This window comes from Lissotriton helveticus, chromosome 9 (genome assembly GCF_964261635.1).
Source record: "Lissotriton helveticus chromosome 9, aLisHel1.1, whole genome shotgun sequence".
Taxonomy (NCBI): domain Eukaryota; kingdom Metazoa; phylum Chordata; class Amphibia; order Caudata; family Salamandridae; genus Lissotriton; species Lissotriton helveticus.
Genome location: NC_136070.1, coordinates 396,722,149 through 396,737,737, shown reverse-complemented (window position 1 = coordinate 396,737,737; position 15,589 = coordinate 396,722,149). Strand labels below are relative to the sequence as shown.

At 47.7% G+C, this 15,589-nt stretch overlaps 1 protein-coding gene across 1 annotated transcript in view; it reads right to left on the bottom strand.

Moving 5' to 3' along the window:
* The window catches only part of HHIPL1 (HHIP like 1), a 169,785-nt gene that overhangs the window by 109,159 nt on the left and 45,037 nt on the right, over positions 1-15,589 (bottom strand). Inside the window, exon 3 of the mRNA XM_078660144.1 lies at positions 1,239-1,382. Within this exon, the coding sequence (XP_078516270.1) occupies positions 1,239-1,382 (144 nt within the window). The remainder of the gene's footprint in view (positions 1-1,238; positions 1,383-15,589) is intronic.

Sequence of the window (15,589 nt, the reverse complement as noted above, 5' to 3'; positions counted from 1 at the left end):
AACGTGAATTTGGCATTCAAAAGTTGCAGCCATAACAAATCCCAACTCCAGACAGTTAACAGAACTGATAAGTGAAGTGTGGCTGGCCATTCGGAAAAGTGGGGAGGGGCCATCCCACCGCCCCCATCCTCGGGCATCTTAACCTTGTAGACCTCCCACTGAATGATTCCTAAATGCAAAACAGCCGAACAGTACCTCAATTGAACACAGGCGTTGCCCAGCCTAGTCCCCACTGCTTCGGTATATTGAACATAAGCAACTTCCTTGAACAAGTAGCATTAGTACCTTTTGAACACCTCTGCACCACATGGCAGTCAGACTTAAAGCCTAAACAAGGAAGGGTGTTAAGGAGAGCCAAGACAATTGTCTTGCATGGCTCTAAGAGTCTGTGCATGAGCCAAGACATGAATGTTTTGCCTATGCTTGTTAGAAATACTGCCAAATATTCCACTGGTAAAGCATGAGGGCTCTCTTTCTTTTAACATTCTAGATTTGGTCAAGTAGTTTCTAACATTCCTATTTTTAGTCTTTATGCAATGTTTATGTGTGCCCATTGCAATGTCACAATACCATGTAATTATTTGGTATTATCATTGTTTGTTAATAGTTTTACTGAACGTACATGTGCAGAAAATAGTTCATGGATATTCAAAGTTCTATTCACTATGCTGTTGGCCACCCTCATCATACACCCACAGCCTAGTGCAATTTGGATTTTTCTCATGTTGAACTTCACAATGGGGGCAAGCATGGGGATTACATTGGCATTCCATGATCCCATTGGACTTCTGTTAGACACAATCTCCTGGCACCCTAACCCATAAGAGGTCACTGCCATTCATGCATCACTTAAAATTCACAAGACATGGGTCCTCAAGGGAATACCAACCTATGATAAGGATTCAGCCATACCGCTTACTGCCATCTCACCAGGAAACTCTAAGGAGCAGCTGCCTGGGGTGCAAGAGGTTATGGTGCAGAGCCTTGATCATGGAAAGGGATAACGCTGAAAAGGGAGATAGGTGCTCAGATTGGATTGTGGTAAAATGCAATATATGTGGTGAATTTAGAGGAGCTTTCCCATGCCAATGAAAATAAAAGATTAAAAACAATGTAGCTAATGATTTTAAATGTGCCTTAAAAACTCCAGGACAATCAAGCAATTTCAGTATGAGACACTTTGTAAAAAGGTCAAATATGAAATATACAAGCAAACACTAGAAGTAAGATGCACTTACCTATTCTGAGCATTTCCAAATTTTCCAAAAGGGTCTCCAGCCATTCCCCCGTCACCAATAAATATATAGAGATAACCATCATCTCCGAACAGTAGTTGCCCTCCATTGTGATTTGATGCTGGCTCATCTACTTCCAGAATTATCCTGGTCAAGGAAAACAATGGACAGTATAATTATCATGGGCAGTCATAGAGAAAAAGAAGATTACTAAGGCACTACAATGTTAAACTCTTCTAGACATGCAGAGTAATTTGTTGAATAGTGGAGAGTGAATTTACTAAATGGAGATACAATCATACTTGCACAACGATGCCCCCCAAAGCACTTTCACAGAATATTGAATAAGCACATAATTCTCCCAAGAAAATAGGTAATAAATATTTGTAATAACATATGCTGCATTCATTCACGTTAAAAATGTATTGTGCCAAGATTGCCAACCACAAAACAACAACCAATGAGGCCAACTTCAAGGAGTGTGAAAAAATTTGGAAAGAGCAAAATTCACGTGATTTGTACTTTTGTAATTACATACATTTTCAGAAAAAGTGTGTGAATGCATAATCATGTGAATACAAAACGGGCACTTAGGGCTAGATGTAGGTGGCTAAATACCGGTCGGTAACGGTGAAATTCGGTAAATTTCACCGTTACCGACCGGTATTTAGCCATGTGCGATATAGGTATTACCGATTGGCTTCGGTAATAAGGATCGGTAAAAATAAGGGAAAACATTTAACGATTCCTTATTTACCGATTCAGAGAAAAAAAATACCGAATCGGAAAACAAATACCGAATCGGAAAAAAAATACTGATTCGGAAAACAAATACCAAATCGGAAATAAGGAATCGGTAAAAATTCGGTAATGTGATGAACCAAAAATCGGTAATATCGAATTTGTCTAAAATCGGTAAATAAGAATCGGTATTTAACACTAAGTGAAAGCAGGTGGTAATCGGGTGCACTGCATAAAAACAGCCCCAAAATGCATCAGTGTGAACACAATGGCAGCCGTGTACGTGATAGCAAGGCGGCTACGTTTGCGTGCAGCAGGACTAAGGATCTGAAGACAGGAGGAGCGCGTGTACAGAGTGCGAATAACACTGTTCCAACTGATTGAGGCTGAAATCCATGAGCGCTACAGGCTACACCCAAACACCATCTTGGACCTCATACGGGACCTGCACCCACTCCTGGAGCACAAGACACCAAGGGCGCACGCAATACCCACTCATGTACAGGTACTCTGTTGCCTGCACCTCCTGGCATCTGGCAGTTACCAAGGGGTACTAGCTGTGGCAGGTGGAGTTTCACAAAGTTGTCTGTTGCGTTTTTTCCGCAAATTCCTGGATGCCATGTTGCAAAGGATGGCACACTATATAAAATTCCCCAGCACACAGGCAGAACTGCTGAAGACCAAGTTGGACTTTTATCAGAAGGCCCACTTCCCACAAATCATAGGTTGCATTGACGGAACACATATACCAATTTGCCCCCATGCTGCGACTGAGTACATCTACCGCAAGTCCACACATTCCGAATAATGTACAGGTCATATGTGATGCGAAGAACATAATCACCGACATAGTTGCAAAGTTTCCAGGGAGCACCCACGATTCATACATATTCAGGAACAGTGGGATATATACCTCTCTCCTTGCAGGAGAATTTGGTGAAGGCTACCTGCTAGGTAAGTACATGTGACACCCCCTGAATTACACAACTGTTGCTGAGATTGTACTCTGTGTAATACTTACATACACCTCACACACAGGTGACAGTGCCTATGCAGTGCACTCTTTCATCCTGTCTCCGTACCTGCACCCTTCCACCCCAAGTGAAAGGAGATACAATGTTACACATAGATCGACACGCAGTGTGGTTGAATGAACATTTGGACTCCTCAAAAGCCGGTTCCGCTGCCTGCACAAAAGTGGAGGTGCACAGCAGTACCAGCCCCTGGTGTGTTGCAAAATCATAGCTGTATGTGCCATGCTGCATAACATTGCCACTAAGAAGGGTACATGTGTGATTCTGAGGAGGAGGATGATCAGAAGGAAGGTACACAGCCACAGCACAGCGCAGCAGGCGGTGCAGCTGCAGCAGATGGGAGACAGAGACGGTCAGAGATCACAAATAATTATTTTTGAGTAAGTGAGGTAATGCATTTATGTCAGGGTGTTTAATAGACATTTCATCAGGCAAATTACCAGCACACCATGACACCAGCTATGCGTTCAAAAGGGTTACTTCACCCACAACAGATTTGAATTGTAGGGCCGTGCCTATCTCCTGCGCCCCCGCTCACCAGTGCCGCGTCCTGCTTGCACATTGTCCTCAGCAGCACTGTGTCCTGCAGCAGAGCCATGCCTCACGCTGCGCCTCCTACCCTCTAGCAAGGGGGGGGTTTCAGTGCTACGACTGCTTGCCCCCTCACTTTCCTCAACGTCCCCGGAACCGGTGGCAACAATCTGGTTTGTCTGCATGATTTCCACGGCACTGGTGACTGTGACCAGGCCCAGGGTAACCTCACGGCTGCACTTGGCCATCTCCAGTTGCATGGACACAGATCTTCTACTCAGCACGTGGGTCGCATTACACAGTCTGTTCACAGACTTTGTGAAGCCTGCTATCACCTGCCTGTCTCTCCTCCTTGCAGCTCGTTCCCCCTCCATTCTGAAACTTAATTTGTTCACTGCCTCAGAAACCTCCTTCAGTCCCTCTGCCATTGCATTGTTGAGGCAGTATATGGCCTCCTTAATTTCATCCACCTTCCTGTTGTTTGCCACCATCACCACCTGGCCTGCAAAGACATTTGAGCCTTCAAATTCTTGACTTTGTGACCTCGGGTGTCGTCTACGGACACCTGTGCAGCGTTCCCGCATGGTTGACTGCTGCCCCAGATGGCTGTGTGTCTGCGCCTGGTGATGTATGCTGGACTTTCTGCCTGTCCTCCTCTGTGGCATCAATCTCCGGAAGTGGAGCAACTGTGGAGCAACTGTGTAGCGCTTTGACTTTGGAGGTGGTGTTGGTGGAGTAGTTGGTGCAATGGGTGGAGGTGACTGAACTTCCTCATCACTCCCGTTATCCTCCCTGGGAGCATCAGCAGTCTCCCCCTCTGAAGCCTGTGGCGCTGTTCCGCGTGTGGATACAGAATGTATCATTACTCACTTTTCTTGCAGCAAATGTGTGCTAATAAATTTCACAACTGACATCCTAGCTGTCTGACCTCTGCTATCTCATCTATAGATGTGTAACAATTGCCTATGCTTATTGAGGAGTGGCTGTTTTGCTACCCATTGATAGGGACTACATTTCCCATGATGCGTTGCACAGCTGACATAAAACATGGCCTGGAGTGGGATTGTGGCAGGGGGATTGGGGTTAGGGAGGGGAAACATTATGATGTAATGCAACTTACCTTGTGTGTTGGAAGGCCTAGCAGAGCTATCCCATCCCCAATTCTGCAGACACTCTCTGGCTGGAGGGTGGATTCTACCAGTTGGTCCAAGGCAGTAGCAGCAGGCGCTGTGGAGCTTCCACCACCTGTTTTTCCAGATTGTTTCTGGCGCTCAGCCATCCTCTCCTTGGCACGTGCTCTCAGTTCGTACCAACGCTTTTTCGCGTCCTCAATTGTCCGTGGTGTGACCCCAATTGCATTTATTTTTTCTTGGCTTACCATCCAAATGCCCCTTTTCTGGGACTCAGGCACGTTTAGTGACCTCTTACCAAAGAGCTGGTCATGGTCTTTTACTACTTCCTCAATGAGGACCTCCAACTCCTTCTCACTACATTTGAGTTTTCTTTTTCTCCCAGCTGCAGAATCCTTGCTTTTATCAGATGTGGCCATGGTGCAGTTTGTCTCTGTGAACTGGGTGTTGGCTGTTCTGCTCCTCTGCTGTTGCTGCTGCTCCCAGTCTCTCCGATTCAGTGCACCTGCATGGGTGTGGCCACTTCCTGGTTGGGAGTCATGTGCTTGTTCTGGATTGGCTGATTCAACAATTCCTGTTTTTTTAAATTACCGATTTGGTATTTACCGAATCGGTATTACAGAATCGGTATTTTAGCGATTCGGTAATGGGTTTTCGGTACTATTACCGAATTTTACCGAATCGGTAATTTTTACCAAATTATTACCTACATCGCAAATACCGATTCCTTATTACCGATTCGGTAAAAATCGGTAATAACGACTCGGTATTTGTGAATTACCTACATCTAGCCCCTAGTGCATATTTTAGCACAAAATGAATGTTGGCGTCCATTTTGGATGGAAGGCCACAATCGGCACAGAAAATATACTGCAAACAAGACAAATGGTGAAAACAGAAGTTTCCCGCTTTCTTACCATTATTGTGCGCTAGTGCTAATTTTTTGCCACCCACAGGGCATCATTACGTGACCTGGCATAATAGCGTACTTTGAGGAATTTCAAGTAACAACTGTAACATGAAAGTGCTGAAATTATGCACGAATGAGCTAGCGTAACAGAAATTTCACTTGGGCCTAGTAGGAAAAAAACATGATTCTTGAAGCAACTGACATATGACAATAGATAGCGGATGACAAGACAATTGACCAGTTTCAAAACAAGTAGAGATCCAACTTAATATAAGATGTGTCAGGAAGTCTGGATGCATGGACACGCTCATTTCGGACTGGACACAAATAAAGTGCATTAATTACATAACAGCACCTCTACGACTCAGGCACAAAGGACCTCTGCACCCATTACTGCGTTCAAATTGCACTCCATGTATCACCAGCGTATGGATGGAGTAAGCAGTAGTTCAGAAGTGAGTCTCATTTTAACTCAACCTGCAACAGTGTTCTTTTTAGGTCTTGCCTAGCGACGCAGCGTGATAGCCCGGTCGCTAGCGAGATCTATTGTTATGGACTTGCTTTGGAAGGGAGACAGGACATGTGCACGAGCAGGAAAGACTGCAATTATGAACATGCCCGTGAACACGCACGTACAGACACGCAATGTGCACATCTCCTGTCTCCCTTCCGTCCTCGCAAGCCTCATGCAGTTTCACTTTCTTTTTCTTAATGCGCACACGTGCTCAACTCGGGATGTCCGCAAGCCCGGTGAGTGACGCGCTTTTTATTTTAACAGCCTGCTTATCCTATAACAGCTCTCTGACGGACAGCAGCAAAATCAAAGCACACTGTTAACCTAAATTAGTTCCAGAAAGCTTGAAAACGAACTTCCGCAATGGACCCCCACCGTAAGCCGTAACAAACCCCGTCGGAGAGATCAGGCGCGCGCCTCCCGGCAACCCCTCTTTGTCGATGAATTACTCTGCCACATAACACTCACCTGCCCAGGGACAGCTCCAGGACATCGGTCCCCTCTCTCTGAAACTGCGTGCAGACACGCGATGTGCACGTGTATGCCGACTCTTTTACTGAGGAGATGTGCACGCGTACAGATACACGATGTGCACATCTCCTGTCCCCCTTCCGTCCTCGCAAGCCTCATACAGTTTCACTTTCTTAATGCGCACACGTTCTCAACTCGTTTTAACTAGGATTGAAACCTGTGACCTGAATACTACACACAGATTTCTACATCAGACACTGACGTCATGTGCGCGGGTTTTCGAAGTAGTGACCTGCAGGGTGCATAAACCTCTATTCAGCTGATCCCAACTCCTCCCTGAATGATCCATCCGGAATTGGAATATGTAGCCTCCGACACGTCTCCTGGAATGACCCGCCGACCTCAGGAGCTATTTCACTGCGAATGGATCCTTCGGCCTGTAGAAACTCCCCGGGTTGTTTTACTGGGGGTGGAATCTACGGCTAGTGAGTACTCACAGGTCTCTTAGCAGTTATCGATACCCCCTGGGCCCCCTTGAGCTGCTTTCTTTCTTACCGGAATAAATATGGTGTGCATGCAATCCGACGGAGAGCCGCACCCTGGTGGCGCCCTACCTACTGGCACTGTCTGTCACCCAACACTCGCCGACATCTAATCTGCTCATGCCTGTGTCATTCTGCGAATGTCAGCAGTGCTGCCTATCTCTTGTCACTAGAGAGTCTTGGGAGTGCGGGGGTGTGATGGGTTGGTTGTAGCTGTCTACAGGCTGTTTAAGGCTGCATACAGCGGTGCTATGTGATGTGCCTGTAGCAATTGTGAAACGTGTCTGGGTCTGGCCTACTTCCCTCCTCCGCCTGCCCTACTTGCCTTTTCCATTCATGGCTCTTCTGGCTTAAATTGCTGTCCCTCTGTCACCGACTTTGCATGCATCTTGTTTCTAATTGTTGCACCGGTGCACGAGTCCTGCTGGTCATTGCTGCCCATGCTGCCAGGCCCGGCTCCCAGGGTGACTCTAAGCATGCAGTCCTTGAGTGCCTTCCTGACCGTGTGCAACCAGCTTTTCCAAATAACTCCTCTGGCACCTCTCCTGCTCCTCCTCCCCTAATTGTTGCACTGCGGCACACCACTCTTCGAGAACGGGGTAGCCTTGAATGGGAACTTGGTTGTACACTGCTGTGCATCATGGTGTAGCACGTCGCCTGCTTTCATGCTTTTTTTAATCACCATGGCACCCGCTTTATGGGCTATGTGAATAACGTTTGAAGTAGACGTGCACAACGCTTTATGTATCAGCACGGCACCCGCTTTTGTGTATCTTGTTTCTGATTCCTGTGTGAAACCTCTGCTTCTCATCATCTCTGTCAAGCTCCCTGCCTCTCGCTGTCAGGGGGAGGACATAATACAAGGGCAGTGGTGCCAGGACCCAGGGGCATAGGAGCCTAAGCAGCAGGCTCAGGGCCATGTCCAGTAACGCTGTTATTCCTAAACATCTTGTTTCATTCTACAACATCTGCCATCAGCCATTGCAGAGCAAATCATTGTGTACAAGGACAGAGCAAGAGGGACAAGCATTTGCAATGTAATAGGTCTCGCATTTACGCGAGTTTGAGCTATTGGTATTATAAATGACAATGCCTTTTATGTATGTTTTAAAACGCAAAACATAAATAAAATGCATTGTCATTTACATTGCCAATAGCTCAAACTGGCGTAAATGCGAGACCTATTGCATTGCAACTGCTTATTTCTTTTCTGATGCAAGAATCGTCTACATCTGCCTTTCCCATTTTGATTCAAAATGAGAAACCACGTCCCACGGCTTGAGTGCAGATCGCAAGCTCATTTGGTTACTACAGACCTCCCAACTTGCACAGTGCTACAAGTCACAATTCATATGGTTATACGGTGAAGAGCCAATACACAGGGAAGACGAGCTGGAAACCACTGCAAAGAGTTAACACCCCTAAACATTGGTGCCACCCTCAGAACGGATTTCTTTTCTTTTTTTGGGGGAACTGAGAGGTTGGTAATAGTAGAGTGCAGAAGTACCTCTTAAGTAGTTCTCGGCACAAGCCACCACTCCCCTCCAAAAATGTGCCATCTCCACACACTGTGACAACATTTTTAAGTTGGTAGGTCTGTTAATGAGAAATTGTGTGGGGGGTGGTGCATATTAAAACATAACTGCTATCATATTGGTGTATATAATTAGCAGTTGTTTGGGGATACAATGGGGAAGGCTCAATATGTTCTTTGAGCATTTCAATACTTCCCACAGCACCCCAGAATCATTATTAATCTGGATCAAAAAGTGGGTTAATGTGCTCAAGTGGATGTGTTGCGATTCAACCGTAGGGGTATTAGTTTGATAAAGCCAGTGGAATTTACTGTGACCAGAGATAATATAGACCTGGCCGGTTTGACTCTAATGCTGTTGTGGCCATCCTTCTGACTTTACCATATAAAAGAATCCGGGAAGAATGGTACCAGGTGGAGATGTGAATCTCGATGTTTGAATTTGGGGAATTATGTGTTCCTACGTTTCATCTCCTTTACTCGGACTGTTCACGACTGAACCCGTTTGCAATGAGTGGAAGTTAAAAGTTAACAATCTGTCACTAAAGCAACTGATGGAAGCCATCCATAAAGGCATGATCAAACTGGAAGCCACTAAAACGTTTTGCGGACTGGTTAGCAAATCCCAGCTGTATAAATGGTTTTGCTTTGAAAGTTCAAATTTATATAACTGACTGAACTGTTTTCATTTTTGTTAGTGAGCAGCAAGTAGGCTGAGATATACTCATTTTCTCCATACATACAAGTCAAAATACACTTGGCCGAATAATTTTATTATAGGTGCTTTGCAATTATTGTGGATTTATTTCCTATGGGCAACATTTGCCAGGAAACGTTTATTGTTTACTTTAACATCGCGAGCAGGCACTTTTTTTTTTTGCAACTTCAGTTACCATGAAAATAAATAAATAAGTGGGCTTTCAAGATTGTATGTGTTTTCAGAAAGCCTTTATTTTTTTAGGTCTCGCCTTGGCAGCGCATGCGCGGTCTCAGCGAGACATAAAGTAATCTGTGTGTTGGCTGAAACGTCTTGTCATTTGTCATGCCGCTTGCGATTATTTTAAATCTGGCATTGCTGTTGTAATCTTGCCTTCTGTTGGCTGTTGATTCCATACCTAACTTATGTATAGTCCGGAAGCAGCAGCACCTACTTACAGTTTTCGTCCGCAGCAACGTTCTGCAGGGCGCACAGGGAACTTTCTTTTTAAGGCACCGTGTGGCTTGGAAGGAGGGCGCGCAGCAGCACCCGCCTTAGTTTAGCAGCGTCCGCCTTACAAGCCACATGGTGCCTTAAAAAGAAAGTTCCCATGCGCCCTGCAGAGCGTTGCTGCAGATGAAAACTGCTTGTTCTTTTTCTTTAACCGAACTATCGCTATGTACTGATGGACAGCCACAGCTCCCCCGCCCTCCCTCTACGGAGGCTGGCACTGTGCGGTGACGTTGCAGTGATTGGCAGCTCTGCCTCTGCTGGTTCCGAGGAGGGTGGCGGGACTGGTCGTCTCTCGCCACAACTCCAGGAGGCAGCAGCTCTGCCGAGTCCTTGTGTGTGGCCACCTTCCCCGCATCGCTGGGCTCTGCCTCCGTCTCTCCAGCCGGCTCTCTGTCGGTCTCTCCACTGGCCTGGCTGTAGGTGAATGTTTTGTGTGGGCTCCAAGACTGGTATGACTGCCGGGAGAAACAGGATGGAGGCGGACTGCAGCTCCGAGGTAAGGCACCTCCAACTCCGGGGCTGCGCTGGGGACTTCAGGGCAGGGCACCTCCAATTCCGGGGCTGCGCTGGGGACTTCAGGGCACCGCGCAGAAGTTCAGATATGAGTGAGCATCGTCCAGCCCTTCTGCTCGCCCCGGAGCTGCCACCACGGCCACTTTGGGGAGTTATTGGCAGAAAAGGTAGATCCAGCAGTCAGTTTTGTACTGAAACTGTAAGGTTTTTACCTTGTATGAGCTTTTGTTCGGCACTCGGTAGTTTTTCAGTTCAGTGTTCGTACGACTCTTCCTGGTAAGCACTGTGTGCACTTTACTCGCACGGGTGCTGGGCAACGCTTCCTATCAGCTGTATGTACTGAGCCCACACACTTTTACTTCCCTGATATTTCTACATTAGCACGTAGAATCTTCTGCCTCATCTAGTTTTACGCTGGCTTGCGCATCCTTCCTTGCATGTGCCGTGGCTACTGTGTCCTAGCAATTTTACATTGGCACTCAAATCTTTCTTTGTACTGCTTTCTAAACTGCTAAAGGTATGAAAGGTGTGGGGATCTTTCTTTGTATGTGTCTGCATGCACTGTGCCAGGTTGGCACGTCCATTTTTCCTTGCATGTGCTGCATGCACTGTGTAAGGTAGGTTTGCGATACCATGTACATCTTTCCTCGTATTTGCTGTGCCAGCTAGTTTTCCAATAGCATGCCCACGTTTCCTAGTAAACAGTACATGCACTGTATCTCGATGGCTGTCATGTGTGTGTTTCCTAGCCATCATTGTTTGTATTGTGTCCATATAGTTTTACAATTATAAGCACATCCTTTCTAGTCAGCGATGTGTATACTTTGCCCAGTTAGTTTACGCTGATATATCCACACACCTTGGGTCCTTGTGATCATTAAGACTTGAAAGTGGCACTGAAGCCCAGGTGTGTGCGGGGCCTATTACACTCCAAATATGTCTATGTTTTACTAAGCACCAAAGACACATGGCTAGTGCTTCAAGTGGAGCGTATCTTGCCAGTGTTCCACGCTGGAAGTAATTCGAGTTCGGGCACTGTATTCATGTCCTTAAGTTTACAGGGAAAGCACATAGCTTTTTATTACAATTCTAATCATTTGCAATGCAATAGGTCTCGCAGTTACACAAGTTAAAGCTATTGGCATTGTAAAGCACAGTGTCTTTTATTTATGTTTTTAAAACGAAAGCAAAAACAAAAGGCATTGTTATTTGCACTGACAATAGCTAAAAAATAAATGCGAGACCTATTGCATTGCAAATGCTTGTTTTTTAAATGACTATCAGTATGTTAGAGGCAGCGTTCACGGTTCAGCACACTCAAGTGACCTTTGTCACCGTGCAGATTTTCTGCTATCATGTTCCAGAGATCCCTGCCTATATTCCTGGAATGTGCAGGACACATGAATCCAGAAAAGGGGACAAAGGTCGACAGGAACAAGGCACTGAAACTCAGCCTGCATTATGAACCGCTAGGTGAAGTAACCTCCGTTCACTAGCCTCGCAAGTCAAGTCATCCCCCTGGACCAGCTGTAATCCCTTCAGTTACTTTGACCATCTATCCCAGAACCCCCACCCCAACCACCCACCTCCTGTATCCCCAATCCCCAGGGAAGTCCAGCTCTGCTCCCGTAACCCATACCACTTTTTAGACTGTGTATGCTAAATATTGTGGGTCACCTCGTTCTTATGCAGCAGTGAGCACAGAACACCACAAGCATTCAGGGTAATACGAATAGTTATTGGGCTCTGAGGGATCACACCATAATGTCAAGAAATATCACACCATAGAGCAGAAAGTGGATGTTTTGATACAGAGCAGAAGGCTAAAACACAGACTGAGAAAAAGCAAACGGAAGCAGGATGAATAACAGAAACAGAACCAGTACAGTACAAGGCAACCCTAATGTGCGCCAACAGGAAAAGGAAAGATTAAAACACACTCTTAAGGAGCTACGCCAGCGACCAAGATGGCCGCTTGAGCATCTGCTCCGCCGGCCGCCACATCCTGACTTGCCATCCGGCACATTCTCCTGAGCCCCATCCCTACCATCGGGTGGGGGACCAGCACCTGAACCACCAGGTGAAATTCTGATTGATTTGGGCGCTCCGATGACATAACACCGTCGTCTGGAACTTTGGGGCCTTCTGGAAATGACACCGGGACCCTGCGTGTGGCACTGCCCGCTCTGGAGTTCGACAACATCGGCGAGTGGGACCGGAAGTCCTCGGTCGGAGCCCGGTCCACGGAAGTCGTGTCGCATCTGAGGTGCCTCCGGGTCCCCCTCTAAGACTTGCTCTTACTGTACTTTCCTGCCGGGACGGAACACCCCGCGATCGACAGGCTTTGATTGACGTTGGCAAAACATTGGCTCGGCCTTGTTCGATCGGCGGAGGTGGTGTCCGGATAGGGGTTGAGAATGGCGGCGAGAGGGGACCCCAAAAAGCCACCGCCGAAAACATCGAGGACTACCAGACTGGTTCAGTCCAACAGACTGGAAAAGTACAGTTTTTCTAAGGGCTCCCCGGTGGATGAGAAGCGCGCTCAGACGGGAGGCCAGGAGAGTGATCCCTCCGGAGAGGACCCGACGATGAAGGATCTGATGGCAGCGATCACCGGGGTCCAGTCTTCCCTGTGCAGGATGGACTCCAAATTGGACACAGTGTCTATCGAGGTGGGCCTTATCCGAGCGGACCTAACCAAAACCACGGAGAAGGTCAAGACACTTGAGAATAAAACGTCGAGCCTCACAGACGATGTGTCGGAACTTCAGCGGGAGGGCGTCTCGGTCTCAATGCAACCGAAAGCTGGATGAGTATGAGGGACGAGCGATGCGCAATAACGTCCGCATCCTAGGAGTACCGGAGAAGTCGGAGGGACAGGCCCCGGATCTCTTTGCGGAGGATCTCATCCTTAACCATCTAAAACCCAAGGGCCTTAGTAACTTTTTCACGGTGGAAAGAGCCCACAGAGTTCCCGGCAGACGCCCGAAGCCTGGGGCGCTCCCTCGTCCCATTATCGCACGGATATTGAATTTTCGAGATCGGGACGCTATCCTACAGACGGCAAGATCCTCCAGACCGCTGGCATTTGAGAACGCTTCTTTGCTCTTTTTCCCTGATTTCACCCAGACAGTCCAGAAACAGCGGCAGGGTTTCATGGCAATTAAACGGAGGCTTCGGGCTTCGGAAATTAAGAATTCCATGCTGTTCCCGGCTCGCCTTTGGATCGAGCACGATGGAAAAACTTGTTTTTTTTTACAATCCTGAGGCCGCAGTGGACTGGCTGAACCGTGTCCAGGTGCCGGATACGGAGGGAGACACCCGGGCAGAGAATGAGGAACAGTGACTTTTATCCTGTTTGCGCCGACTTGATGAGGGTGGTGGCGGTGCTGGTTTGACAGGGGCGTTTTTTTCCCCCATCGATATTTTTTTCATTTTTGGACTCTAATTGAACATTTTTGATGTGGGTTCGCTATCGGGTTGGGGATAGTGGAGGTTAGTGGCCTGTTGTAAGGTCCTCCTCCGTTTTCTACGTTTAGATATTGTAGTTAGTCTTGGGGAGACAGGCACACTGCTAGTTGGGGATGTGCATATGTTGCATGCAGGGGTGCAGGGAGGGGGGTTGGAGAGTTGGGTTTAGGGGTTTTTTGATTGTTGGTTTGTGTTTTGTCTATGACCTGTGTCTGCTATGGGTGTCACGGAATGCATCAGAATTCTCGGGGGATGAGTATGGCTTCCGTTAGATTGGGCTTGGGTATATCCGTCCTCGGTTGGAATGTGAATGGCTTGGGAGATAAGATCAAGCGTGCTATGGTGGGGCAGCTAATCAGACGACGATCGCCAGATGTGGTTTTGTTGCAGGAGACCCACCTTATGGGTAAGCGATGGGGGGGTATAAATTGGTGGCTCATGCAGGTTTCACCTCAGGTTCTAGAGGGGTAGGGATACTAGTGAAGAACTCCTTTCCGTTCACTATACAGGCGACTTGGTCTGATAACCGGGGCCGCTATGTCGGCATCTCGGGGCTCTGGGAGGGTAGGCCTGTTACATTCCTTTCTATATATGTTCCTCCCGCGTTGCAGGCAGACACCTTTCGCGATCTGAGCAGGGTGTGTTTGTCATTGCCCGTAGGTATCATGGTGTCAGGAGGAGACTTTAATGCTGTGATGGATGGTGAGCTGGACAGGTACCCCTCCCGTGTGTTGTTGCCCTCTCGTAGATGGTTGGCGGATTTTGTCTCCGCAACTGGTATGGTTGATGGGTGGAGACTACGGCACCCCGGTGACTCGGAGTACACACATGTGTCTGCGGCACACCACTCTTTCTCCAGGATTGTTCATGTATTGGTGCCTGCGTCGCAGGCGATGTTTGTTCAGGAAGTGAGTCATCTGGCTAGAGGAGTGTCTGATCATTTGCCAATTTGGCTTCAACTGAAAATAAGACAAGGTGATGTGGCTAGGATAGCCCCAATTAGCGCTTGGCGTTTGAGAGACCCTGCTACTAAAAAGGAGCTAGTACGTGTTACGGATAGCTACTTCCGAGAGAATGCAGGGACAGTCGACTCTGGCTGCTCCCTTTGGGAGGCCTATAAAACTGTTGTCAGGGGGGAGGCGCTCTCCCTGATCTCTGGGCAGAAAAAGAAGAGTAGGGCGGAAATCGAAAGGATCGCGGCGGAGCTGTCGGCCTTGGAGAGAGAGGTGTCTACTGATGGGGGCCCGGGGGCGGTACACCGCCTCGGTCTCCTCAGAGATGAATACAAACACCTGGCGCGTGATAGGGCGAGGGAGCAGCATGCCAACTCACAGAGTAGAATTTACGAGCACGGTGATAAGGCCGGACAATTGATAGAGTGGTTGGAAAAGGGAGATTGGGGTCGCGTCTGGTGCCTGAGCTGCAGATTGTGGGCTCGGTGTCACGACGGATCCACAGATTATAGTGGATGAGTTTTCCCGATACTACGAGGAGGTCTGTACTTCAATGGGGGACTATACAGTGGAAGATAACGCGGAGGTCACTCTGGATATTCCGATGCCCATCCTGTCAGTTGAGCATAGGGAGTTTCTGGACTCCGCCATCACGAATGACGAGGTCGCGATGGCTATCCGGGGGTTCACTCCGGAAAAGCCTCGGGCCCGAATGGTATCCCCGTAGAACTGTATAAACTGCACGCAGACCGTCTGGCTCCGTTTCTAAAAGACATGTATGTCGAGAATAGAGATAGTGG